The following is a 25,577-nucleotide window of genomic DNA, read 5'->3' as shown; positions in this document are numbered from 1 at the left end:
TGATTGGTTTTCTTTGGGAAAAGAGAACAAGCAGGGTCACCAAACCTAGGACACCTCACTGAGTAATGGGAACGCATGCAAGAAATACACATATTTCCAAAGCTTTTATCGCGGCAGCTTTATATACACTGATTTTTATGCAAATTTAACCAAAAAAAATTCCCCATCATTAAGTTTTAGAGAAACGGTAAATCTCTAGAGTTGGATTTAGTTCTCCTTAGACAAAGCCAGGTGGGTTTTCATGCTAAACTGCACTAGTGAGCCTCTTGCTCTAACTTTGCAATGAATGGACAGATAACCGAGGTGTATCGATCTTCTCATTTAGATTTTGGAATGATAGCACACAAATACATTTTCCCAAACTGTTCTTTTAAGTCCATGTATTGACAATCATTTTACCTCAAGCTTTACCATAAATGCAGCTATTGATGAAAGCCTGCAGGTTTTCTCCACTGGAAACTTTGCAGATTCAGATGTCCAGAAATACTAAGTGGTCCTCTTGCATTTGGACTCATGAAAGAAATGGTACCTAACTGTGTATAGATTTGAAGTATCAAATACACTTGGGAGCATCGGCCTTGAGACTGTTGCAGGGAGTTGTTATTAGACACTGCAGCCTCATTTCACACAAAGTCATCATCTTTCTAAAAATTAGACCGTCCCATTGGCTTAACCTAGAATTGCCCCCATTTTAAGAAGAATCTCTCTCACAAGCTATGGTGACATGTTAGGTGCATGATTATGCCACAAATCTGTGCGCCACTTAAAAAAAAAAGCTCACAGAAGGAATAAGAAGCAGGTAGCTAACTCTTATTTATTTATTTTTTACACCTTAAACAGGGAGGTCGAGGCAGGCGGCGAGGGGGAGTTGGTTGGGAGATCAGCCTCCGTCAGAGGCCCGTGCCCAGAATAACCTTCCAGGCTGGTGACCCTTATTACATTAGCAAGCGGACCAGAGAGGAGTGGCTGGCCAAGTGGAAGATGGAGGTGAGTACCCCAGTTCTGTCCCAGCCACCATAGACAGCAGTGCGTTGATTAAAGCTGCTAGGGTTAAACATAGGGCTCCTGTCGCATTCCTGTCCAAGTGTATTTGATGGGTCATTTGACATCTCACAAAGGTACCATTTATTTCAGCAGATTTGCAATGACATTTGCATCTTCCTCACTGGTTTCAATGCCTTATGTCAAAAGTAAGTTGAATCTCAGTGAACTGAACAGTCCTGCCAATTTTGCGTTGTTGTTGTTTGATCGGCCTTGGCCGGTTCTTGTTTGCCTTTTTGCAAGACAGGAAAAATGTAAGAGTTGGGTGGAACATGCAACAAAGGCTCCTGGCTATGATTGAATCAGGGACCTTGCACTTATTGGCCATGTACTTGTAAACTTCTTTTTTTCACTATTTGTAGTTTTAACTTTGAAAAAGTTTAAAACAGAAACATCTCTTTTCAGATAAAAGTTTCTTTGTTAATCTGAATATTACACAAAGTTAATGGATGCTTGTATCAGGCCAGAGCTTTATCAAAAATTCAATATGGTCTAACTTGAATCTCTTCAGTTTGAGTCTCATTGAGTTTGAATGATTCCCAAAGACCAATATTCTTCAGTGAGAGTTTTCTCATTTGATCTGGAAAGCTATTTGCCTGATTCGAGACCTTTGAATCCATCTGCTCCATTAAGTTGATGAATTCTTCTGGCGTAGTGACATGAAACGGCGGTTTCTCGGTTGAAGAAAATTAGGTCAAATGGGGGCTGCAGGAGCACTGATGAAAAAAAAGCCAGTCACTTCCACTAGCTCATCCCAATTTCAAGCTGCTTGTTGAATGTTGTCAAGCTGAGGCACGGTTGCATATCTCTGCAAACTTATAGGAAAACCTATGGGAAAAAAACAGTCAGTGGCACAGAAATTGGTTAGATTAGAATTATTCTCAGACTGAGTCTTGACTCCCAGAAGATAGCCCTCAATCCCCAAAACCTTACTTCTGTCCTTTCTTGTAAATGTCCAAAAAAAAAAAAGTCCCCTTTTAACCCCTTTCAGCTCTGAAACAAATGTCTGGCATTTATAATTTATAAACAGTGTAGTTCCAAAAAACAGTTATAGTTCAAGGAAACTGGTAATCCTCTTGATCAATAATTACACCACCATGCAAGCTGTGTATACACTCAGGGGATGAATTGGAACCACAACTGTGGTGCAAAATGCATAACAGGTGAGCACACGGTACCAACTTGATTACATCTTATGTTCAATATAGAATGAGAGCGCCCACACAAGCCAAGCAGCAGTGACCAGTGATCAAATACAAATACTGTGTATTTGAGTGATTCTTAACTGATTACTAATACTGAATTGTGTTCCGGTTTATTTTATTTAATTTATTTATAAAAAAACAGTTATCGTATAGATTTAAGGTACAAGTGCATGATGAACCTGAACAGGTTTACTTGACTGCTTTCTCAAGTAAACTTTAACACAGGCTACAATACACAGCAGTCAGAATACAAGCGACTTAAAACTTTCAGTCACTTACCATTTAGTGCTGTCATTACTGGAAAACTAATGGTGATGAGGCTGACTTGAATGACATTCCTGAATGTGAAAGCCCGTATTTCCAAAGGACAAACAATCTCAGCATTAAAGCTTTTCAGCTTTTGGCTTCTGTGCAGAGCTGGTTGAGTCAAAATGCTTCACAAATACCTTAATTATTATTTTTTTGCTTGGTGTGAGTCTTCTTTTGAGGATTACTCAAACTATGCATCAAAAGTTTATCTTGAGAACTGCACTGCTAATAAATGGGCAACAATGTCCTCCTCAATTCAATTCAATTCAATTCAGTTTGATTTATATAGCGCCAAATTACAACAATTGTCATCTCAAGGCACTTAAATAATATAGTCCAATTCAAGTCAATTGGAATTTAATTAATTGTAATCATAATCCAATGAAATCCAATTACTTAATTTCAAAATAATCAAATTCATTCATATAGAGTCAATCCACAAAACAATATCCTAGCTAAGGAAACCAACAGATTGCACCGAAACTTGTCTTCAGTCCAATCTCCCGTCCTGAGCGACTGTGGAAAGGAACGACTCCCTTTTAACAGGAAGAAACCTCTGTCAGAACCAGACTCAGGAAGGGTGGCCATCCGCCTCGACCAGCTGGGGTTTGAGAAGACAGAAAAGAGGGGGGAAAAACACCATAACACCATTCAAAGGATACTTGTTGGAACAGGGAAACACAAGTTAATAACCACAATAATGTCACATGTACATTTGAGAAATTAAACAGGGGGAAAAAGAGAGCAAAGTGAGGAAAGGTGTGACAGATGTGGTCCCCCAGCAGTCTAAGCCTATAGCAGCTTAACTATGGGATGTTTCAGGATTACCTGAGCCATCCCTAACTATAAGCTTTATCAAAAAGGAAAGTTTTAAGCCTAACCTTAAAAGTGGAAAGGGTGTCTGCTTCCCGGACATTTACTGGCAGCTTATTCCACAAGAGAGAGGCCTGAAAATAATTGGTCCAAGCACAGAACCCTGAGGAACTCCATGACTTACTCCGATGTGTGAGGAAGATTCTTCATTTACAAGAACAAACTGGAATCTATCAGATAAATATGACTTAAACCAGCCTTATGCTGTTCCTTTAATCCCAATAACATGTTCAAGTCTCTAACAGAATGCTGTGATCGATCGTATCAAATGCAGCACTGAGATCCAACAGGACAAGCACAGACACAAGTCTGCTGTCAGAGGCTAAGAGGAGATCATTGGTAACTCTAACCAGTGCTGTTTCTGTGCTATGATGCACTCTGAATACTGACTGAAACTCTTCAAACAGATTATTTCTAGGTAAATTATCACAAAGTTGAGCTGCAACTATTTTTTCAAGACCTTTAGACAAAAAATGCATATAGGTCGATAATTAGCCAACACTTCTGAATCAAGAGTAGGTTTTTAAGTAAAGGTTTAATTACAGCAACCTTAAAAGTCTGAGGTACATATCCTGTCAACAAAGACAGATTGATCAAATCCAATATGGAAGTGTCAATTAAAGGGAAAACCTCCTTGAACAGTCTGGTTGGGATTGGGTCTAACATACAAGTTGATGGTTTAGAAGAGACTATTGCTGTTGTTAGCTCAGAGAGATCAACTGGGCAGAAGCTGTCTAAATACAATTCAGGTTCTAAAGATACTTCTAAAGCTGCTCTACTTGATGATACATCAGTGATAATAATGGGAAGGATTCCATTAATCTTCTCTCTGAGAAACAATTTTATTGAAAAAGAATCTCATGAAATCATCACTGCGGAGAGTTAAAGGAATACATGGCTCAACAGAGCTCGGACTCTTTGTCAGCCTGGCAACAGAACAGGCAACAGCCTGAAAAGAAATTATCTTATTCTCTTCTATCAATGATGAATAATAAGCAGTTCTAGCTTTACGAAGGGCTTTCTTATACGTTATTAAACTATCTTTCCAGACTAATTGAGACTCTTCTAAATTAGAGGAACGCCACTGTCTCTCCAGCTTTCTTGCAGTCTGCTTTAACGCACGCAGCTGTGAATTATACCAAGGAGCCAACCTCTTCTGACTGATTACCTTCCTTTTCAGAGGGGCAACATTGTCCAGTGTTGTACGCATTGAAGCTATAGTGCTGTCAACAAGAGAGTCAAGTTCTACTGGAGTAAAATTTAGGTAGCCGTCCTCTGTCATATCTGCACATTGCAGTGAAGAAAAGGATGATGAAATCAACTCTTTTAATCTGGTTACAGCATTCTCTGATAGACACCTTCTATATGTAAAATTCTTCTCAGAAGCCGTATAGTCAAGTAATGTAAATTCAAAAGTTATTAAAAAATGGTCAGACGACAGGGTTTTGAGGGAACACTGTTAACTGTTCACTCTCAATGCCATAAGTCAGCACAAGGTCAAGGGTATGATTAAAGCAGTGAGTAGGTCTGTGAACACTTCCAATAGAGTCTAATATAGAATTAAAGTTAATATTTAGGCTGTCATTTTCAACATCTACATGAATATTAAAGTCACCCACTACAATGACTTTATCTGTACTCAGCACTAACTGGGATAAAAACTCTGAGAATTCAGACAGAAACTCAGAATAAGGGCCAGGTAGACGATACACAACAACAGACAAGAGGTTTTTGTGATTTCCACTTTGGGTGGGAAAAACTGAGAATCAGAGATTCAAAAGAGCTAAAACTAATCTTGGGTCTAGGACTGATTAGTAACCCTGATCTGAAGATAGCTGCCACTCCTCCTCCTCTGCCTGTGGTTCGAGGAACGTGAATATTTAAATAGTCAGAGGGAGTTGATTCATTAATGATCCTCCTGCTGCAGCCAGGTTTCTGTAAGACAAAATATATCAATATGATGATCACAAATCAAATCATTCCCTAACAGAGACTTTGAAAGGAGGGATCTAATATTGAGTAAATCACATTTAATAGTTTGATGTTTTTGTTCAGTTAAAGTTTTTGTTTTAAAATTTTTTTGCACAAGAGGATTAGCTCCTTTTGTGTTTTTTGATTGGGCGGGGGGGGGGCAGCATCAGGTGGGAAGCCTGAGAGAAGTGTGTTAGACTACAACTCTGCATCCTGGGTTGTCACTGCTGCTGTCATGAGAAACAGGCTCGCTGGCTAATCTTCTGTTCTTTGGAGCTGTTCTCCAGTTAAAATTTAAACTGAAAAGCCTGGAGGTGGCTTATTATTCATGGTCCCACAGCTGGAGGAGATGTGATTGGTCAGTTTTGACTGTCATTTCAAATAGATCCCTCATTGCATTGCTATCGTGTTGCCCTGTGTCATTTTACAGAAAGCCCACCAGTCAGAGAGCTGAACACTTTTCATTGTCTTCCTAGCAACACAGAGCTGTAAAAATTCTGATAGGATGACAAACTGTCTGGTTTCAATTCAACCTCTAACATTCCCACACAAACTTGATGAATCAATTCAAGGGGTTTATTTAATCAGAAACATTTGGTTTGATTAAAATCAGGAATTTACAAGACGATAATACGTATGAAGATTGAAGCTTAGATCCATTTTTAGAATACATTTGGCCCATTAGGTCAGACTGACGATAATCAGAGCAGCAATCTTTTTTAAGCAGTTTTAACGCCAACAGTAGAATGTGTACATTCACATTTTAAAGTAATCGGCCAAGATTGCCGATTTGGACAAGTACTGTGCCATCTTCATCAGATCCCCCCTGTGTTGATGAAATGTATAATTAGATTGGCAAATTAACTCTTGACCTTGAGAAAAAAAGGTTAATTTGATAGTTCCCGAACAGCCGTGATGAGGCTGTTTTACAAGAATTTAATCTCAATACAAACTGTATACAAAGACAACAAGTGTGAGCAATGATTAAAGCACTCACATGGACTAACATTGAAACTTCTATCGAATATTTGTGATGACAAATGGGAGAACATCTGCTCCTTAGAACCAAGCTCCAACTCAGCCACTGAAAAATTCAGCCTTTTATGACAATTTCATTTTTTTTATTTTTTATGAATTATTCAACATAAATTTTGAATATATGTGTAGTGCTTCACCTTGCTTGATTACTCATGTTAAACATGACAGTAATGTGATGCAGTGCAACTTCATCGGTTACATAACAGGGAATCTTCGTAGTATCAACATGGGGTTTTCTGTTTCTTCCCCTTTCATGCCTCCCTCCACTCCCCTCTGAAGAAAGCTCGGGGAGAGGCCATAAAAGTGTCTCCAGGGAGGAAATATTGCCAAATTAGCAAGACATGCCGGGTTCTACAAGTGAAATGTCATAAAATATGGGCAAGTGAGTAGTTAACGGTTTCAAAATAGAGGAACAGAGGTGGATTTCCTTAAAATAGTATCATGGCTTAGATGTAAAGGAATTTGAATGTACTCTTTTTTTTCTGTCCTTTTATCCGGCTTATTGAAAGTTTTTTTTTCTGATTTGCATACACACAGACTTCCTCTGAGCACTAATATGATGCATAGGCTTTACTTTTGCTTTTACTCTTGCTGCAGTGGCTTTGACTCTTTTCATAGACGACACGGTGGCCAAGAGGCTTACGGCCGTCTTGCACTTTCTCCAGGATCTCTCTCTTTTTTTTTTTTTCACGTGCCATGCGTTACAGTGGACTTCTCCTTCTCTCACTCTCTGTTTCCCTCCCCCATTCTTCTCCTGACCCCTCCCCCAGCTATGGAAATGAACTCTGTGCTATGGATATGAGGGTGAAGATGAGGTTTGCAGCAAATTTCCAGCTCTGCTTGCAAGACAGCCTCTTGGCCCCTTGCCAACATTTTGCAAGTCCTCTAGCCAACCAGAATTCCTGTAGGCAATCACCTGACCCTGAATTCCCAGACAAAGAAATGTTCATGCTTTCTTTTTTTAAGCGATCTCCTCTACCCCGGGAGTGGGGGTGAAAAAAACTCAAGCCCCCACACTGGATTATGAGGGTAGCACGCTGGCGTGAATGGGTATGTGCACTGCATTGTTTGTTTGATAACACAGGGGGATAGTGTGCATGTCTGATTAGCCTGGTTACAGCGAGGGGAATATGCTGACTTCAGGTATTTCAGTGAGAGTTGTTGTGGACCATCTGTGCTGCATGGTGAAAGGGAGACCGTCTCTTTAAAAAAAAAACGAAGAGTGAGCAGGCTTTAGCCATGTTTTGGAAAAAGTTGCTGGCATGAAAAAAGTTTCTCCCGTGGGGTGAATATGTGCTGAAACTATTTCCTGTTTCAGAGCAGCACCTAGAGAAGCCAGAGGAGGATCTTTTTTTTCCCTAGGTGATATATATTTAACTTAAAAATGTTGCTGTTTTTGTCAGAGCCAGCGTGATTTCACCTTACATAACACTTGCCTGGCAAAAGTGTGAAGTTGATGTGCAGGCCTCAAAGCCCATTTCGTCTCGTCTTTGTATTCTTTGTACCGTCCTCCTCAAGACATAGATTTAATGGAAGAACAGTAATTTGATTACTTAAGATTTCACAGGACTTTGATGCAGCTTCCCCTGTGAGCTTTTTTTTTTGACAAATCCACTTGTGGATTCATTGGGAATTCTCTTTATGCATGTATTCATGGCTGAGTTTGTGATATTCCTAATTGTCTCTTAAAAGGATGCAACACAATGAGAGCCAGATGGCCTCTTTTGGTGTGACCCCCCCAAGGCCACTCATGAAATACGCAGCTTTTGTAGGAACTGTGCTAAAAATCTGTTTATTGAATGCAGTAGCTACATTGGTGCACAAGAAAACTCGTTGCTTGTGTGTTTTCTAGTTGTTTTTTTTTGCAGAGTCCTGCTCAGTAGATAAGCTTAGGTCTTTGAACTGAACACGCAAAGGTCAAACTCTTGTCTCATGTTGTGTGAGGAAGTAATGTTTACTGACTCTTTCTTTCATCTAACTTTTACCTTGAATCAGAGTCTTCGTGCCGCTTGTTTGTTTTTCTGCATAGGCGCTTTTTTTTCCTGCAACTTTCAACACTTTTGAGGTAATTGAATTTGTTTCAGGCTTATTGTTTTTGTTGCTCAGAGGTCTCAGAGTGTATGCAACTGCACCTCTGAGTCTTTAACACTTTGAGACAGGAAAACTTCCCCCGTAAAGTTAAAAGCCTTATTAAAGACGGTTGTTGTTTCATAAATTACTGTAACTATGCAGTAAACGGGACTATATTGTTAACAAGCACAGCCAAGATTCAATGGTGAAGTATCATCTGCACACCCCGGAGACCAATATCCGTTCTTTTTTTCTGCCTTCCAGTGCACTCTGTCACCCCTTGAGCCCTCAGGGTATCATGCTGCACAGCCTCTAAGTCAGATTATCCTCTATTGTGCAACCAACATGTCTGTGCATTCTGCCAGAGGCCTGCACAGCTTCTGTTTTAACTCTGTTCATAACAAGTCCATGAATACTGAAAGCAAAGTATTCCTAGTATACATATGTAAGCATATGTTTCCAAGGAGTAAAATGTGTGAGTGTCTTCAGCATATTTGTTTTGTTGTGTTTGCACGACGAAAGTTTGTACATGTGCTGTCATTGTTGGTGTTTGTGTTTAGCAAGGGCGTGACAGTGGATATAAACTAGTGGTATTTCTGACCTGTCGGTGACAGGCAGGCGTGTGTAAATGATAAAGACTGCATTGTATCTCTTCTACCTCCTTTTCTATTTTCCCCTTTAGCCTCAGAGGGGCTGTCTTGCTGGTAGAGCGGCACACACACTGTGAGGCCCCCAAAAGGGGGCATTTACTACTGAGAAGAAGTCCAGATACAAATATCTGGTTCTTATAGCCAACTTTCTCTCCTCCCCCAACTGGCATTTTCAACATAGTTTTCTCATTGGTTTTGAGGAGAAGGATCCCTGGAGACAGCCTGACCCTAAGCACAAAAATAATCACAGAAAGAGTGGCTCAGCTGTTTTATTGGCATTTGCATCTCTCAGTATACTTGTGATTAGTAGTCATGAGAGTTGAAGAAGCTCTTTTTGAGCTAAAGTCATGCATCTTCTAACAGTTGCTCTCAGTGAGTCAATTTGTTCCCATCTGCATCAACAACTACTCTCGCCACTTGCCAATAATGATTGCAGATTGTTCCACCATATTCATAAAACAGTTTAACTGACATTTGTTAGTTTTTGCAATTTACCATCTGGAACCACACATCCAGACTGGCTGTCGAACACTAACTCCACTGCGCTGGTGTTGGAGCCAAGAAGCCTGACACATATGGCTAAGGGCTTTGAACCATCTATCCAGCACTACAGTAGAGATATTTATAAACCACAGCAGAGCTTCTTGATTGAAGAGCACATGTTTCTACTCTTCTGCACCGAAACCCCTCCCCATGTAGTCAAGGCACCCCCTTCCCCTTAAAGGCACTATTGTTTACAAGTCACCCTGGGGAAGAGGACTAGAAGTCTCTCCCCATTTTGACTTTTTTGTCCTTCTCCCACACACCCACTCCAGTTCTGGACATTTACAGTATGTGTGAGATCTGAGAACCTGAGAAAGTTTTGAGAAAAATAAGCACAGCTGTGCAGCACTGCTGTCACGTGGAGCCTATAGTATGACCAACACGTGTTTACATATGGGACTGTATATGTTGTGTGTGTGTGTGTGCATAAAAGAAAAGAAAGTAAGAGAGTAAAGTTAGCATGTGTGTTCATGTAGGTTCTGCCCAGTGTTGTTTGAGTGAGAGAGACATCAGAATGAGTGCAGCTGTTAGGGATTTACTGCGAGAGGCTTAAGGCCCGGCTGCATCTCGTCCTCTCTGATCGACCTAGCAGTTCAGTGTCAGGTACCACAAACCCACTGAACTCTGCTCAGCGGCTTTAGACACTATAGAGTTACTGTCAGCTCTGCTGTTGATGAACAGGCCTTAAAGTCGGAGATAAAGAGGTGTTTATGAAGGCTTTCAGACTCCAACTCTGCATTTACTTAGTAAACATGAGGTCCATCTCTTATGTTGAACAGCAACGTAAGAGATGTTTGTGTTGTACCTGCTTGTAGTTCATTCTCATGCATGGAGATGCTGGTGGGGTCGTGTAACAAATTTCAGTACTTTTTGCTAAGTAAGGCTGTGCATAGTGCAAATGATCAAACATTGATTTGTCTCTTGATATTTCTGGATTTATTTTCATGAGGATGGTTCTCAAACCTTCATCCATTTAACTCTTATTTTCACTACAAAAGCTAATTTGGCTCCTCATCCTATTACCCTGTGGTTATCCTTTAATTATACTGATTTTCTGGAGCATTTTGTGTTCAAACATTTAAACCATAAAGACCTTAGACACCCTCTAACCATATGAACTGATATAGCCATTAGATTGCATCATGTCTAGGTTAAATCTGGTTAAATTTGTCAAATTTAGGGTATTCTGCAAAATAAGAACTCCTATCTTGGTATCATTTAAACTCACCGGCCTCACAAATACTTTAAAAAGCTACTTTTTCACCTCTGCTGTCACTGTTTTTTTGTTTTTTGTTTGCAGGCAGAGAAAAAAGCCAAACTGATGTCAGTGATGAACGCGATGAAGGATCACGAGGAGAGTGAACCGGAGACCCAGAAAGAGGAGGTCTTAATAATCAAACACCCGCAGCCTTCAAAGCAACAGCAACCACCTCAGCCTCAGTTGCACTCCCAGTCTCAGTCACAGCCTCAGTATCAACAGCAATCACAGCTGGCGCTGCCACAACAACAGCAACATAAGCAGCCACCTCAGCAGCAGCAGCAGCAGCCTACTGACCCGGCATCCCCCACTGTGGCCACCACCCCTGAGCCCGTCGCCATCGGAGGAGGAGAAAAAACCTCTCCCAAGTCTGCAGACACTGAGCCTGAGTATGAGGTAAGATCAATGCGAGCATGACTTACATTGGTTTGTGTGCGGCTGTAAGATTTTGCAACAGATATCTTTTAATCGTGAAGAAAAATATAGTTTAAAGCCATAATTATTAGTCCTTGTTGTTTCAAATGTGCTCATTTCAGTTGTTAGAAGTCTCTTAGAGTTTATTCTGAGTATGTTACGGTAGCTTTCAATATTTTACAACTCAATTTGCACATGTTTGACACTGTGGAAAAAACAAGCATTGGGGGTGGCCGTGGAGAATTATTAATGCACATTGGATAGCTAAATTACACAGTTGAGGCATTGTGTGGTGCTGCTTATTTCAGCAAGATAATGCCAAACTGCAGTCTGTTTGTGTTGTAACAGCACAGCTCTGTAATAAAACAGTCCATTCGGAACTTTGTGAAACAGAATATAATGAAAGAGAGTGAGAAATATTCAGAAGCTGAAATCATACATCAAGAAAGTTTTTCTTGACATTTTATTTTCCTTTACTTTTTATGCAACGCTTTCCAAACTCTTGATTTGAAGGAGAAGTTGATCATGAGCATCATAGCATATACAAAATATGAATGTAATACTATCATATCATGTGATATTTTATTTTTACCATAGACTACATTTCCTAGACTTTGTACAGGCCTTATTTAATGATTACGACTAGGGTTTAAATTGGGAGGGGGGCTTCCGTAGCTCAGCCCTTGTCATCTCATCTGCCATGTTGTCTGGAGTCACTTAACGCCACAGAATCCATCACCGGTAATGTCTGGATTACAACAAGCTGTAACTTGCTCTTGAAATGCGCATCTTGAAAGTTTCACTTCTGCAGTAGTTTTCCTCTTTGCATCTATTTACAGATCTCCACTAACCCACCCGACAGAAACATACTACACATCCTGGTGGCATAAAAACACAAATATAACACAAAGGCACAGAAAACACAACTTGAGCCTAGATTTTGCATTTTAACTGAAGCACGAATCTACGGGAACAATGTAGAACAATCGAGACAGAACGTGCACAGTATTTTTGCATTTAACATCGTCAGAGACGTCATTGGGCATGGCCATAGAAGACTGTTGCCTTGACTGTTTTATGAATCCCCCTGGATCTCAAATGGGAAAATAAAGATGCTGATCTATTCATCTTTCATTCTAAATGCATATCACAGCCTCTCAGGCTAATATAGTCTATTATTGCATTAAGATGCCAGTGGGAAACTTTTTTTCTGGTTTGCTCTGTGTATGATTTAAGCAGCAGAGGCGCTTCGCTCATCCTGGCACGCTTGCATTTTGTGTGAATGTGCTGCGTCCATAAAAGAGGGAAAACGAGAGATCACATAAGTGTGATGGGTGGTCATTGTAGATATCAGGTGACAACTGACCGAGAACAGTTACTATCAAAGGAGAAGGAGAGCACGACATGCACTCCTCGCTTCTGCATGAGCAGCTCTTGTTTATTAATGTTGTTTATGTGGTTTTACGTAAATACGGTAAAATAGTTATTCACGTCGGCGGTAATGACACCCGGTTACGCCAATCGGAGGTCACTAAAATTAATGTTGCATCGGTGTGTAATTTTGCCAAAACAATGTCGGACTCCGTAGTTTTCTCTGGACCCCTGCCAAATCTGACCAGTGATGACATGTTTAGCCGCATGTCCTCATTCAATCGCTGGTTGTCTAGATGGTGTCCAGCAAACAACGTGGGCTACATAGATAATTGGCAATCTTTCTGGAGAAAACCTGGTCTGATGAGGAGAGACGGCATCCATCCCACTTTGGAAGGAGCGGCTCTCATTTCTAGAAATATGGACGAATTTATTAGTCATCCAAAAACATGACATCCCAGGGTTGAGACCAGGATGCAGAGTTGTAGTCTTACACACTTCTCTGCGGCTTCCCACCTGATGCTGCCCCCCCCTCAATCAAAAAACACAAAAGGAGCAAATCCTCTTGTGCAAAAAAAAATTAAAACAAAAACTTTAACTGAACAAAAACATCAAACTATTAAATGTGGTTTGCTGAATATTAGATCTCTCCCTTTGAAGTCTCTGTTAGTGAATGATTTGATTTGTGATCATCATATTGATATATTTTGTCTTACAGAAACCTGGCTGCAGCAGGAGGATCATGTTAGCATTAATGAATCAACTCCCTCTGACTATTTAAATGTTCATGTTCCTAGAACCACAGGCAGAGGAGGAGGAGTGGCAGCTATCTTCAGATCAGGGTTACTAATCAGTCCTAGACCCAAGATTAGTTTTAGCTCTTTTGAATCTCTGATTCTCAGTTTTTCCCACCCAAAGTGGAAATCACAAAAACCTCTTGTGTTTGTTGTTGTGTATCGTCTACCTGGCCCTTATTCTGAGTTTCTGTCTGAATTCTCAGAGTTTTTATCCCAGTTAGTGCTGAGTACAGATAAAGTCATTGTAGTGGGTGACTTTAATATTCATGTAGATGTTGAAAATGACAGCCTAAATATTAACTTTAATTCTATATTAGACCCTATTGGATTTTCTCAAAGTGTTCACAGACCTACTCACTGCCTTAATCATACCCTTGACCTTGTGCTGACTTATGGCATTGAGAGTGAACAGTTAACAGTGTTCCCTCATAACCCTGTCTTGTCTGACCATTTTTTAATAACTTTTGAATTTACATTACTTGACTACACGGTTTCTGAGAAGAATTCTACATATAGAAGGTGTCTGTCAGAGAATGCTGTAACCAGATTTAAAGAGTTGATTTCATCATCCTTTTCTTCACTGCCATGTGCTGATATGACACAGGATGGCTACCTAAATTTTACTCCAGTAGAACTTGACTCTCTTGTTGACAGCACTACAGCTTCAATGCGTACAACACTGGACAATGTTGCCCCTCTGAAAAGGAAGGTAATCAGTCAGAAGAGGTTGGCTCCTTGGTATAATTCACAGCTGCGTGCGTTAAAGCAGACTGCAAGAAAGCTGGAGAGACAGTGGCGTTCCTCTAATTTAGAAGAGTCTCAATTAGTCTGGAAAGATAGTTTAATAACGTATAAGAAAGCACTTCGTAAAGCTAGAACTGCGTATTATTCATTATTGATAGAAGAGAATAAGAATAATCCCAGGTTTCTTTTCAGCACTGTTGCCAGGCTGACAAAGAGTCCGAGCTCTGTTGAGCCATGTATTCCTTTAACTCTCAGCAGTGATGATTTCATGAGATTCTTCATCAATAAAATTGTTTCTATCAGAGAGAAGATTAATGGAATCCTTCCCATTATTATCACTGATGTATCATCAAGTAGAGCAGCTTTAGAAGTATCTTTCGAACCTGAATTGTATTTAGACGGCTTCTGTCCAGTTGATCTTTCTGAGCTAACAACAGCAATAGACTCTTCTAAACCATCAACTTGTATGTTAGACCCAATCCCAACCAGACTGTTCAAGGAGGTTTTCCCCTTAATTGACACTTCCATATTGGATTTGATCAATCGGTCTTTGTTGACAGGATATGTACCTCAGACTTTTAAGGTTGCTGTAATTAAACCTTTACTTAAAAAACCTACTCTTGATTCAGAAGTGTTGGCTAATTATCGACCTATATCCAATCTCCCTTTTTTGTCCAAAGTTCTTGAAAAAATAGTTGCAGTTCAACTTTGTGATCATTTACATAGAAATAATCTGTTTGAAGAGTTTCAGTCAGGATTCAGAGTGCATCATAGCACAGAAACAGCACTGGTGAAAGTTACCAATGATCTCCTGTTAGCCTCTGATAGCGGACTTGTTTCTGTGCTTGTCCTGTTGGATCTCAGTGCTGCATTTGATACGATCGATCACAGCATTCTGTTACAGAGACTTGAACATGTTATTGGGATTAAAGGAACTGCATTAGGCTGGTTTAAGTCATATTTATCTGATAGATTCCAGTTTGTTCTTGTAAATGAGGAATCTTCCTCACACGTTGGAGTAAGTCATGGAGTTCCTCAGGGTTCTGTGCTTGGACCGATTCTTTTTACTTTATACATGCTTCCATTAGGTAACATTATCAGACAGCATGGCATAAATTTCCATTGTTATGCTGATGATACTCAGCTGTACTTATCTATGAAACCAGATGAAACCTACAGGTTGGTCAGGCTACAAGCCTGTCTTAAAGACATAAAGACCTGGATGACTCAGAACTGTCTGCTTTTAAATTCAGACAAAACTGAAGTTGTTCTCTTTGGACCTGAGCGCTTCAGGGAGAAATTGTCTAGTTATATAGTTACTCTAGATGGTATTTCCTTGGCTTCTAGTTCTACAGTGAGGAACCTTGGAGTTATTTTTGACCAGAATTTATCATTTGACGCACATATAAAACTGGTTTCTAGGACTGCCTTCTTTCACCTTCGTAATATTGCTAAAATCAGGAACATCCTGTCTCAGGGTGATGCAGAGAAACTAGTTCATGCATTTGTTACTTCAAGATTGGACTACTGTAATTCCTTATTATTGGGCTGTCCCACATATTCTCTGAAAAGCCTCCAGCTGATCCAAAATGCTGCAGCCAGAGTTCTGATGAGAACTAACAGGAGAGATCATGTTTCTCCAGTTTTAGCTTCTCTTCATTGGCTCCCTGTTAAATTCAGAATAGAATTTAAGATTCTTCTTCTGACATATAAAGTTCTTAATGACCGAGCTCCATCATATCTTAAAGATTTAATTGTAAGATATTTTCCTAACAGAGCACTTCGCTCCCAAACTGCAGGTTTACTTGTTGTTCCCAGAGTTTCTAAAAGTAGAATGGGAGGTAGAGCCTTCAGTTATCAGGCCCCTCTCTTGTGGAATAAGCTGCCAGTAAATGTCCGGGAAGCAGACACCCTTTCCACTTTTAAGATTAGGCTTAAAACTTTTCTTTTCGATAAAGCTTACAGTTAGGGATGGCTCAGGTAATCCTGAAACATCCCATAGTTAAGCTGCTATAGGCTTAGACTGCTGGGGGACCTCATCTGTCACACCTTTCCTCACTTTGCTCTCTTTTTCCCCCTGTTTAATTTCAAAATTGATTTTATGTACATGTGACATTATTGTGGTTATTAACCTATGTTTCCCTGTTCCAACAGATATCCTTTGAATGGCGTTATGGTGTTTTTCCCCCCTCTTTTCCCTCTTTTCTGTCTTCTCAAACCCCAGCTGGTCGAGGCGGATGGCCACCCTTCCTGAGTCTGGTTCTGCCAGAGGTTTCTTCCTGTTAAAAGGGAGTCGTTCCTTTCCACAGTTGCCACAGGCACGCTCAGGACGGGAGATTGGACTGAAGACACATTTCGGTGCAATCTGTTGGTTTCCTTAGCTAGGATATTAATTTTTTGAATTAGCTCTATATGAATTAATTGGATTATGATTACAATGAATTGAATTCCAATTGGCTTGAATTGGACTATATTTAAGTGCCTTGAGATGACAATTGTTGTAATCTGGCGCTATATAAATAAAATTGAATTGAATTGAATTTTAATCTATTTATTTAGGGTTTTTTTTTTTGGCCAAGTCTTCCTGTTTTGTTCAAAAAAGTTTTGTGCGATTGAAAAAGTGTTTTTTCCCCCCAATTTTCTTGTGTTTTGGAAGCTCTGACAGGAATTTTGTATTTGTTGTAACTGATAGATTAATAGATTATGAATACGATTTGTTGTTGTGGCATATCATGAGTCACCTTTAATTGTGTATTTTTTTTATGGTATTGTCGTCAACATCTAACTGTCCAAAAGTAAAGAATATCTGAGGACGTACTACTTGAAAAGATTTCACAACTGTGCCCAGAAGTTAATACCGAGTGGATGATTTATCTTTTATTTTGGCTGAAGGATGGTCGTGGTTTTGGCATCGGCGAGCTGGTTTGGGGAAAGCTGCGAGGGTTCTCGTGGTGGCCAGGCCGCATCGTATCCTGGTTTATGACGGGCCGGAGCAGAGCTGCCGAGGGAACCAGATGGGTCATGTGGTTTGGGGATGGAAAATTCTCAGTGGTGAGTATGTAGGGCCAATATTAATATTTTAGCCAGGTGATTTTTTCTTTAGCTTTTTCACAGAAACAGATTGAATTTAGTGACAACCACTTGCTTCATAACAAGCCTTTTCTTGGTTCACCAGCCGCTCTTTTACTGTACAGACGTATCACTTTTTAATATCCAGAGGCATTCATTGAAAAGCATTGTATCTGTGTACTTGTGAAGTGAAACATGTTTGAATATTTGCATATCTTTACAGGTCTGTGTAGAGAAACTCATGCCTTTAAGCTCATTTAATAATGCCTTTCACCAACCAACTTACAACAAGCAGCCCATGTACAAGAAAGCCATCTTTGAAGTGTTACAGGTTAGTCCAAAAGCAGCATTTTCATAGTGAATTATTTCTTAAATGACGTATTGAATTATTTTTGCTACAAATGATAATGATAATGATCAGTTGAATGTTTTTTGATGGGTCTGCAGGTGGCTAGCAGCCGGGCAGGAAAAGCCTTCATGGCCTGCCCCGAAAGTGATGAGACAGAAACGTCCAAATCAGTGGAAATGTTGAACAAGCAGATGATTGACTGGGCTGTGTCAGGATTTCAGCCCACTGGAGCCAAGGGCTTAGAGCCACCAGAGGGTAAGAGCAAGTCAGCTTGATGAAGCTCTGATATTTGACCCTGTAGAAGCTGGGACACTTGAACTCACCACGGGTCCATTTCTATAATTAAGCATGTTATGATGAATCCTTTCAGAATGATTTCTTTTGTAATAATTGTCTGATATGCTGTGCATCCCAGATGAGCGTAACCCATACAAAAAGGTGTATCCTGAGATTTGGGTTGAGCCAGAAGCAGCGGCATATACACCTCCTCCAGCCAAAAAGCCACGCAAAAGCACAGCAGAGAAACCCAAGGTCAAGGACATCATTGATGAGAGGACACGAGGTAAGATGCTTCGTTTATGAGCTTATATAGGAGTCATGAACACTTGATTCAGTCCTTTGGGAAGGCCTCAGAGAGCAGTATCCTGGCATAAGTGGTCTGAGAAATAGTGTTTGGACAAGAGGTCCATTCATAACTGATCTGACCACGCAGGCATAAAAGGCTCAGATTGCTCAAAGACAATGAAAAGAAGCTTGTTAATATTCCCAAATGTTACGATACTGTCAAAACAAAAACCAACTTTGTTGCTAACCTGCAATTCTCTTTTTTTTCAGAGCGTCTTGTTCATGAAGTCAGAGAAAAGTGTCGCAGCATTGAGGGTAAGTGCCGTGTCCTCTGAGTGCTCGCAGCAGCAAGCGAAGCTGCTGAAACGTATGCTTCTGTGTCCATAAAATGATGAGAACAAATAAGAAGAAATAGCATTCCCGTGATTTGTGTCACCTTTCATGCTCTATTACTTCTCTCTGAACACACCAGTTAAGCTAATTCGACCTACAAGGACTGCGTCGCAGCTGTTCAAATAATTTCAAAGTAGTGTAAGAATACTCGCACCTCGCTGACCCCTGCCTGTTAAGTATTGACACATGCTTCTCTTCCTGCAGACATCTGTATCTCTTGTGGAAGTCTCAACGTTGGCCTCGAGCACCCTCTGTTTGCTGGAGGAATGTGCCAGAGCTGCAAGGTAAGCTAAAGCCCCCTAATGGTCAAGAGTGTCATGAAAAAAAAAATCCCAGCTGATAAAAAACTGAACATATTTCAAGCAACACCATAAAACTTTGGTTGTTAATACGTCTCACTCCTTGCTTTGGGTTTCCTCTGTGCAGAACTGTTTCCTAGAATGTGCGTATCAATATGATGATGATGGATATCAGTCGTACTGTACTATCTGCTGCGGGGGACGTGAGGTGCTCATGTGTGGAAACAACAACTGTTGTCGGTGAGGTTTCTTTTTTAATGGAGCTACTGTCCATAATCGGTCTGTGCTACAGTTGTGTACATGCATCACTGCTGGCAGTGGAATGCTAAAGAGCTTTACAATGTGCAGTGCTTATTTAAAAAAAAAAAAAAAAACTTTATATTCTTATATGAAGTGTATACAATCAGAGGAACCAAGCCCAGCATATGATATAACTACATAATATCTCTTTTTATGAACTTCTTCTCCTCTTTTACTCCATGAGGATATTCAGCTCTTATTGCATGTCCAAATTCTTTCTGAGGTTTCTTTGCCCCTGCAAGTTCTCCCAAAATTGATTGAGGAAAAAAAACCGAGGATGTGCAGCAAAGCCAAATAATTCACGTGTTGTTGTCAGTGTTCCAAAATGTTTTGATTTGTGAATGGCATTGAGGCTTAAATAAGTAAAGCCCCTGGACACTATGTGCACTATGTTGACATAATCGTAGATAGCAGAATTATGTCATCGCTAGTGATGGCAAAAATACAATAGAGGCTTTGTAGTGGGCCACAAATCTAAAAATACTGATGTCAGGCACAGTCATAGAGGTTCAGTGGAGAAGCGGCCGGCAATAAATGTTATGCAATGTGCGGTTGCCTTGCTCATCAGCTAAACAGACCACTGTTAGTTAGCAAGAAAGAGTCCATACCCCACACAGTCATTTTATGAGAACAAAAATGACTGGGGAAAGATTGAGTCTTGTCAGTTACGATGAACCAGCACACAATGCTTTGCTGTGTGTTTTCCATGATGGCATTTGACATTCGGATGACATTTCGATGATAATTCGCTGCCTCTCAAACTTGGGCAATGTGGACGTGAAACCGATGCTGCAGTCAGTCATCTATGTTTAAGTTAGCTGAAAGGACGAGGCTGAAAGTATTCTGTGGTTTTGTTTCTGTCCGTTGGTGTCATCAGAAGACAAAGACTGACAACACATTTGTCGAATATACACAGATCGATTAAAAAAGAATTCACAGCAGGGGTTTTTAGGTTTTAGCGATTGTTAGTACAACAGGACTGAAAAGCACATTTGTTAGGGAGCAAATTCAGCTACAAATGAATACAGATTATGAGTTCTATAAGAATTTACAGTAGAACAGCAGTATGTGTGAGAATGACACAAAACAACACAGGGTTCCTTTTTTTTTTTCTAAATTTTTTAATCTAATGGAAGAACATGTGATCCATTATATCAGAGTGGCGAGTTAAGTGTAGTTTTTGGACATTGACTGATTCTACCACCCACCCCCCCCCCCCCCCCCATTTATACTTTTATACAAATATAATAGTCAAACAACCTCATTTTCCTTTTATTTCCTCATAACCAACGACTCTCCACATTCTCGTATATGTGGGCTTTTAAGACAAAAATAGAATTACTGCCAGACCAAACATTGCTTAAGAAGATTGAGAGATTTATCCCCTGACAGAAACATTTGTGGGAATTCTCATAGAGCTTTTTTTAGCCACTCGAGGTTTGTTTCTGTTTTTTTTTTCCCTCAGAATTATTTTCCCCCTACAAGGCAGTTACTAGACTAAACCCCACAGAGCACCCCCTCTTCCTCATTTCTTTTCCCGCCTTGCTTTTTTTCGTTTGGGGTGTCAGATAGCTTCTTTTTTTTTTTTTTTTTTGTGCCTCAGTGAGGTTGATTTACAATAAGAACAACACTACCAGGCATGTTAGAACAAATTACGCTGTATATGGTAGAAATACTTTGAAAATTGTATGCTTTGGTTAGTTTCCTGGCTGTACTCAATACTATGACTACTCAGCTCAGCGAAGTTGATTCAGCACTCACTGTACTTGTAATAATGCATTTCCTCGCCTTGTGTTCAGGTGCTTCTGTGTGGAGTGTGTGGACCTCCTTGTTGGTCAAGGAGCCGCTCACGCTGCCATCAAAGAGGACCCGTGGAACTGCTTCATGTGCTCTCAGAAGGGCATGTTCGGTCTGTTGGAGCGTCGCTCAGACTGGCCCAACCGTTTACAGCACTTCTTTGCAAATAATCACGACCAAGATTTTGTGAGTAGTTAACCCTCAGGCTGAGAATGACTGTGAGTGTTTCTTCACAGGCCTCACTTTTTGTCTTCTCATCCCGTCATTTTAGGATCCACCAAAGCTTTACCCCCCAGTCATGGTGGAGAAGAGGAAGCCCATTCGTGTTCTGTCACTATTTGATGGCATAGCAACAGGTTGGGCAGAGAGCTTTTTTGTTGTCTTTGTTTAATTCCATTTCACTAAATAATTTGAAATTTATTTCTACATTTTTAGTGCACTCCCTCAATCCACTTTGTTGTCGCCCTATAATTGCTATAAAAACGTCATATAACAATGAGTTTATCAGTCAACGTGTGGGTAATATCTGTTTTGTTAGGGAGAGTGATGTAGGTTAGGTTGATTCATAGGCAGAATCAAACAACTCCAAGCTTCATATTAATCTAAATGGCTCCTTTAGGAAGCATTTAGTTGGTGTTGATAAAGTCCTGACCTGTTTGTCCTTAGTGTCTTTGCTTTGACTACACATTCTGCAGGGCTGCTGGTGTTGAGAGAACTTGGCATCGAAGTGGATCGCTATGTAGCCTCTGAGGTGTGCGAAGACTCCATCACAGTGGGTATCGTCCGGCACCAGGGACAGATCATGTACGTTGGTGATGTGAGGAACGTCACACGCAAACATGTGAGTTTTTACTTTTAGCTTTTGGTTGCTCAGTGCGACTTCAGTGACGGACGTGACTGTAGTTTTCTTTAACCATTCACTGAAGCTGAGGACTAATGGTCTTCATTGGGCAATCAGAAACAAAACCGTAGGCAAGTGGCACATAAGAACTCTTCAGCATGGTCTTAAACATGGGAAAAATGAACCCACAACAGATGTTTAAATGAATACAGACACGATGCTTGCTGGTAATCAGCTCTGATTGAAGATGTTTTTACTCACAAACTACATTCCTAAACAGCAGTTGAATGTTTTCTAATGATGAACCGGAGAAAGTTGGAACCTTACCCTCCCATGAAATCTCTATGCCCACGTATGTCTTACTGAGGGTAGAATGGCATTAAGCATTAGATGTATAATACTGTATACTGACACTGAACCTAAACTCCTCTTAAACACATATCTGTTGCTTTGTATCTGACTCTTACTCTTATCTCTGCGCAGATTCATGAGTGGGGTCCTTTTGACCTCGTTATTGGTGGAAGCCCATGCAATGACCTCTCAATAGTCAATCCTGCTAGGAAGGGTCTTTATGGTGGGTTTAAGCTGCTTCACAACCTTATGCTGTATATGATCTGCTACAAATATCTTTAATACGCAAATCACCAGAGGATCGTCAGATTCTGTCCCTTCCTGTGCTTCCACCTTTGTTTATTGACTTTTTCTTCCCCATAGAGGGCACCGGACGCCTTTTCTTTGAGTTTTACCGCCTGCTCCATGAGGCCCGCCCAAAGGAGGGGGAAGACCGGCATTTCTTCTGGCTCTTTGAAAATGTGGTTGCCATGGGTGTCAGTGACAAGAGGGACATATCTCGCTTCTTAGAGGTTAGTTTCCACAGTGAAAGCTGTACGCTCCTTTGAAGGTTTGAAGATTGAATACGTAAGCAGGTGTGTGTGACAGTAGGAAAAACAATTATTGTGTTAGTCTGACAAAACTGGACTTTTGAAATGCAGATTAACATGTTTGTCTGTATGAAAACGAGCTTCTCAAAACTAGGCTCACCCACCCAGATAATGCTTTTGGGAACTGAATGACTCCTGCATGCATAAGCTAGTTCAAGTTGAAGTTGGCCCAGGTGCTCCACACGTTCTCCGAAGTTTTGTCTTTTTGCATCTTTTAGTAAAAAGAGTAAAACAGACGTGTATACTGATTCAGCTGAATATCGAACAAACCTGCCCTCATTTGCTGTCTTCCTGTTTCTTTTGTTAGATGGCTAAATGTGTAAGGAGTTGTCATTAAAAAGAATCATTCCAGTAAGACGATTGTCAACTTGTGGTTGCTTGAAGCATTTCCAGACTGTCGCTCTGCTCTAATAAAATCCTGATTTATTTATTTTTAACCATAGTGTCATCTGACAAAGTCACCTTTTAAGTAACATAAAGACAACGTCTTTTTGTGCAGTGAATTGAGCCGTACTCGCTCGTACAATGATATCCCAGAGCAAAAGTCAGAAGGGAAATGTTGTGAACATTTACTCTCACAGTCCACAGCATTGTGGCTTCAGACGTACTTCAGCCAGTGACTCAAGTCCTCTCCCATGCATGCAGCGAGGATGGTGGTCCCGTTAAACGGCCACATCAAGCTTTAACTGTTGTTCAACTCAACTGTGCATGTAACTGTGCTGGCTGTGATATGATGTGCTGGCAGTTCCATAAGGATTTCTGGGTAATGAATGCCCCCTTGTGGTAATGATGCATTATCTGCAGAGCCACATCATTAGAAGGGATCACTGACCCTCTTCTTCTTGATGAAACACTTGTAATACGCTGGGTTTAATGTGCTTTAATCAACCCACAGATGTGAGTCTTCTGCTCTCCACATTGCGTTTTGCCGCGTCAGGGACTGATTAACTATCAGGTCGAAACCGTCACCACTTTATAGGCTCTGTGGGGACAATTTCATTTGACTGGCTCCAAATTGATTTTAAATGAAACCACAAAATGATTTCTTTAAGTGATAGTGGCTTTGTACTTGAAAAGCTTAACAACCCATAACTGTTCTTTTTATACCCTCGGGTCATGTCTGATTGCTGTTTGTTTTTCCGCCGCTCGGCTCACAGTGCAACCCAGTGATGATCGATGCCAAGGAGGTGTCCGCTGCCCACCGTGCTCGTTACTTTTGGGGTAACCTTCCCGGCATGAACAGGTCAGTGGGAGAATTGTGAGGGAGGCAACGGTCATAACAGGAAAAAAACATTTAACCCTAACAGAAGGGACTGCATTTGTAGAATTGTTTTTAATGGTATAGCTCAATTTTCCTGTCATATGTTCATGAAATGAAGCAGTTATCAGTTAGTTTACATTCTTTTTTTAGTTTGGAAATAGCAGTTAAGATATCAGTCTGTTGCATCTGAATCAGTCAGTTTCAGAGAGCAAAAGATGTTCTTTTAAAGCCCTGTTTTTGTAAAAAAAAAAAAAAAAAAACCCCTTAAAAGTATTCGCTCATTTTGAGTTTGATTCCAGCAACACAACTTTTAGTAGCTGGAATACACACAACATGCCAATTTCTTTTATAAACTGAGTTGTAAAATAAGTTGTTCGTCACACAGAAAGTCTAAACGTAAACGGCTCCTGTTCATTTTCCTCTCCAGGCCTTTGACTGCCATGTGCAGTGACAGGCTGGACCTCCAAGGATGTTTGGAACATGGCAGAACAGCTAAGGTACCTTCGTATCAATGAGCATATTAACAGAAGTACACCTAAAACCATGAATATCATCCTGAATCTAATGTAATCATAGTTTTTGCAGAAATGCAGTTGTTGTTTTTAGTTTAGCGACAGCGGAATATCATGGCTCATTATATGTAGTGAAATTAACTGAATTATTACAAATTACTGAGCACACTGTTTGAAATCTGTCTGATCAGCTCTGAGAAATCGGGATTCATGTTCACGATCTTCAGGCTTTCCAAAATATCTAAAAGTGTTAGCTTTGTTAAACCAGCCGTTTCACTTTATTTATTGACAGTTTGACAAGGTGAGGACCATCACCACCAGGTCTAATTCCATCAAGCAGGGCAAGGACCAGCACTTCCCCGTATTCATGAATGAGAAGGAAGACATACTGTGGTGCACTGAGATGGAAAGGTATGTAAGCACAAAGATTCAGACCAAATACAGGTCGCTCTGAGATCAGAATTTCAAGATTGTCTCTCTGTGTTTTCCCCCCGTTTCGCTCCCTGTCTGTGCTGGTTGCCTTCATCAGGGTCTTTGGCTTCCCTGTCCACTATACGGACGTGTCCAACATGAGCCGACTGGCGAGGCAGAGGCTGCTGGGCAGATCATGGAGTGTCCCAGTTATCCGCCACCTGTTTGCACCACTTAAAGATTACTTTGCCTGTGTTTGAGCAATGGGAGGAATTTGCTCGGAACCGTTTTTAGGAACAGCAACTGTTTGTTGTGAACAAAACATTGATGTAGATTTCCAATATTTCTTGTATTTTAATTGTAATTCTTAATCTATTTAATTTTTTTTTTTTTGTCATTTTACCTTTTAGCAGTGTTAATCAAGTTTTGTTGATTTGTTTGTGCAAGCTATACTTGAGACTATGCTTTCTTCTCAAGACACTGAGACCTAGTGCTAAATGCATATTGTAAAAGAGAGGATAATGCGATGGGAAACATCAGCAAGATGGGACTTTTT

General features: G+C 40.4%; 1 protein-coding gene across 5 annotated transcripts in view; it reads left to right on the top strand.

Annotated features, from left to right (window-relative positions):
• Positions 1-25,577, top strand: part of dnmt3ab (DNA (cytosine-5-)-methyltransferase 3 alpha b) — a 44,497-nt gene extending 18,920 nt beyond the window's left edge. For 2 of the 5 annotated variants that reach the window (XM_072364737.1, XM_072364736.1), the window contains exons 6-23: positions 841-987; positions 11,001-11,354; positions 17,177-17,335; positions 17,577-17,684; positions 17,801-17,957; positions 18,118-18,264; positions 18,537-18,581; positions 18,864-18,943; positions 19,086-19,198; positions 21,058-21,241; positions 21,327-21,411; positions 21,751-21,896; positions 22,380-22,470; positions 22,611-22,759; positions 23,995-24,080; positions 24,526-24,595; positions 24,903-25,021; positions 25,140-25,577. In XM_072364737.1, the coding sequence (XP_072220838.1) occupies positions 841-987; positions 11,001-11,354; positions 17,177-17,335; positions 17,577-17,684; positions 17,801-17,957; positions 18,118-18,264; positions 18,537-18,581; positions 18,864-18,943; positions 19,086-19,198; positions 21,058-21,241; positions 21,327-21,411; positions 21,751-21,896; positions 22,380-22,470; positions 22,611-22,759; positions 23,995-24,080; positions 24,526-24,595; positions 24,903-25,021; positions 25,140-25,281 (2,382 nt within the window). In that variant the 3' untranslated portion in view covers positions 25,282-25,577. Of the gene's footprint in view, positions 1-840; positions 988-7,352; positions 7,488-7,558; positions 7,581-11,000; positions 11,355-17,176; positions 17,336-17,576; positions 17,685-17,800; positions 17,958-18,117; positions 18,265-18,536; positions 18,582-18,863; positions 18,944-19,085; positions 19,199-21,057; positions 21,242-21,326; positions 21,412-21,750; positions 21,897-22,379; positions 22,471-22,610; positions 22,760-23,994; positions 24,081-24,525; positions 24,596-24,902; positions 25,022-25,139 lie in introns of those variants that run through there. The other 3 variants (XM_072364740.1, XM_072364741.1, XM_072364739.1) reach the window with 3 other exon arrangements.

The sequence above is a fragment of the Leuresthes tenuis genome, unplaced genomic scaffold (genome assembly GCF_036924035.1).
Source record: "Leuresthes tenuis unplaced genomic scaffold, fLeuTen1.0.hap1 SCAF_15, whole genome shotgun sequence".
In the NCBI taxonomy this organism is placed as follows: domain Eukaryota; kingdom Metazoa; phylum Chordata; class Actinopteri; order Atheriniformes; family Atherinopsidae; genus Leuresthes; species Leuresthes tenuis.
This window is presented reverse-complemented; position numbering and strand designations above follow the sequence as displayed.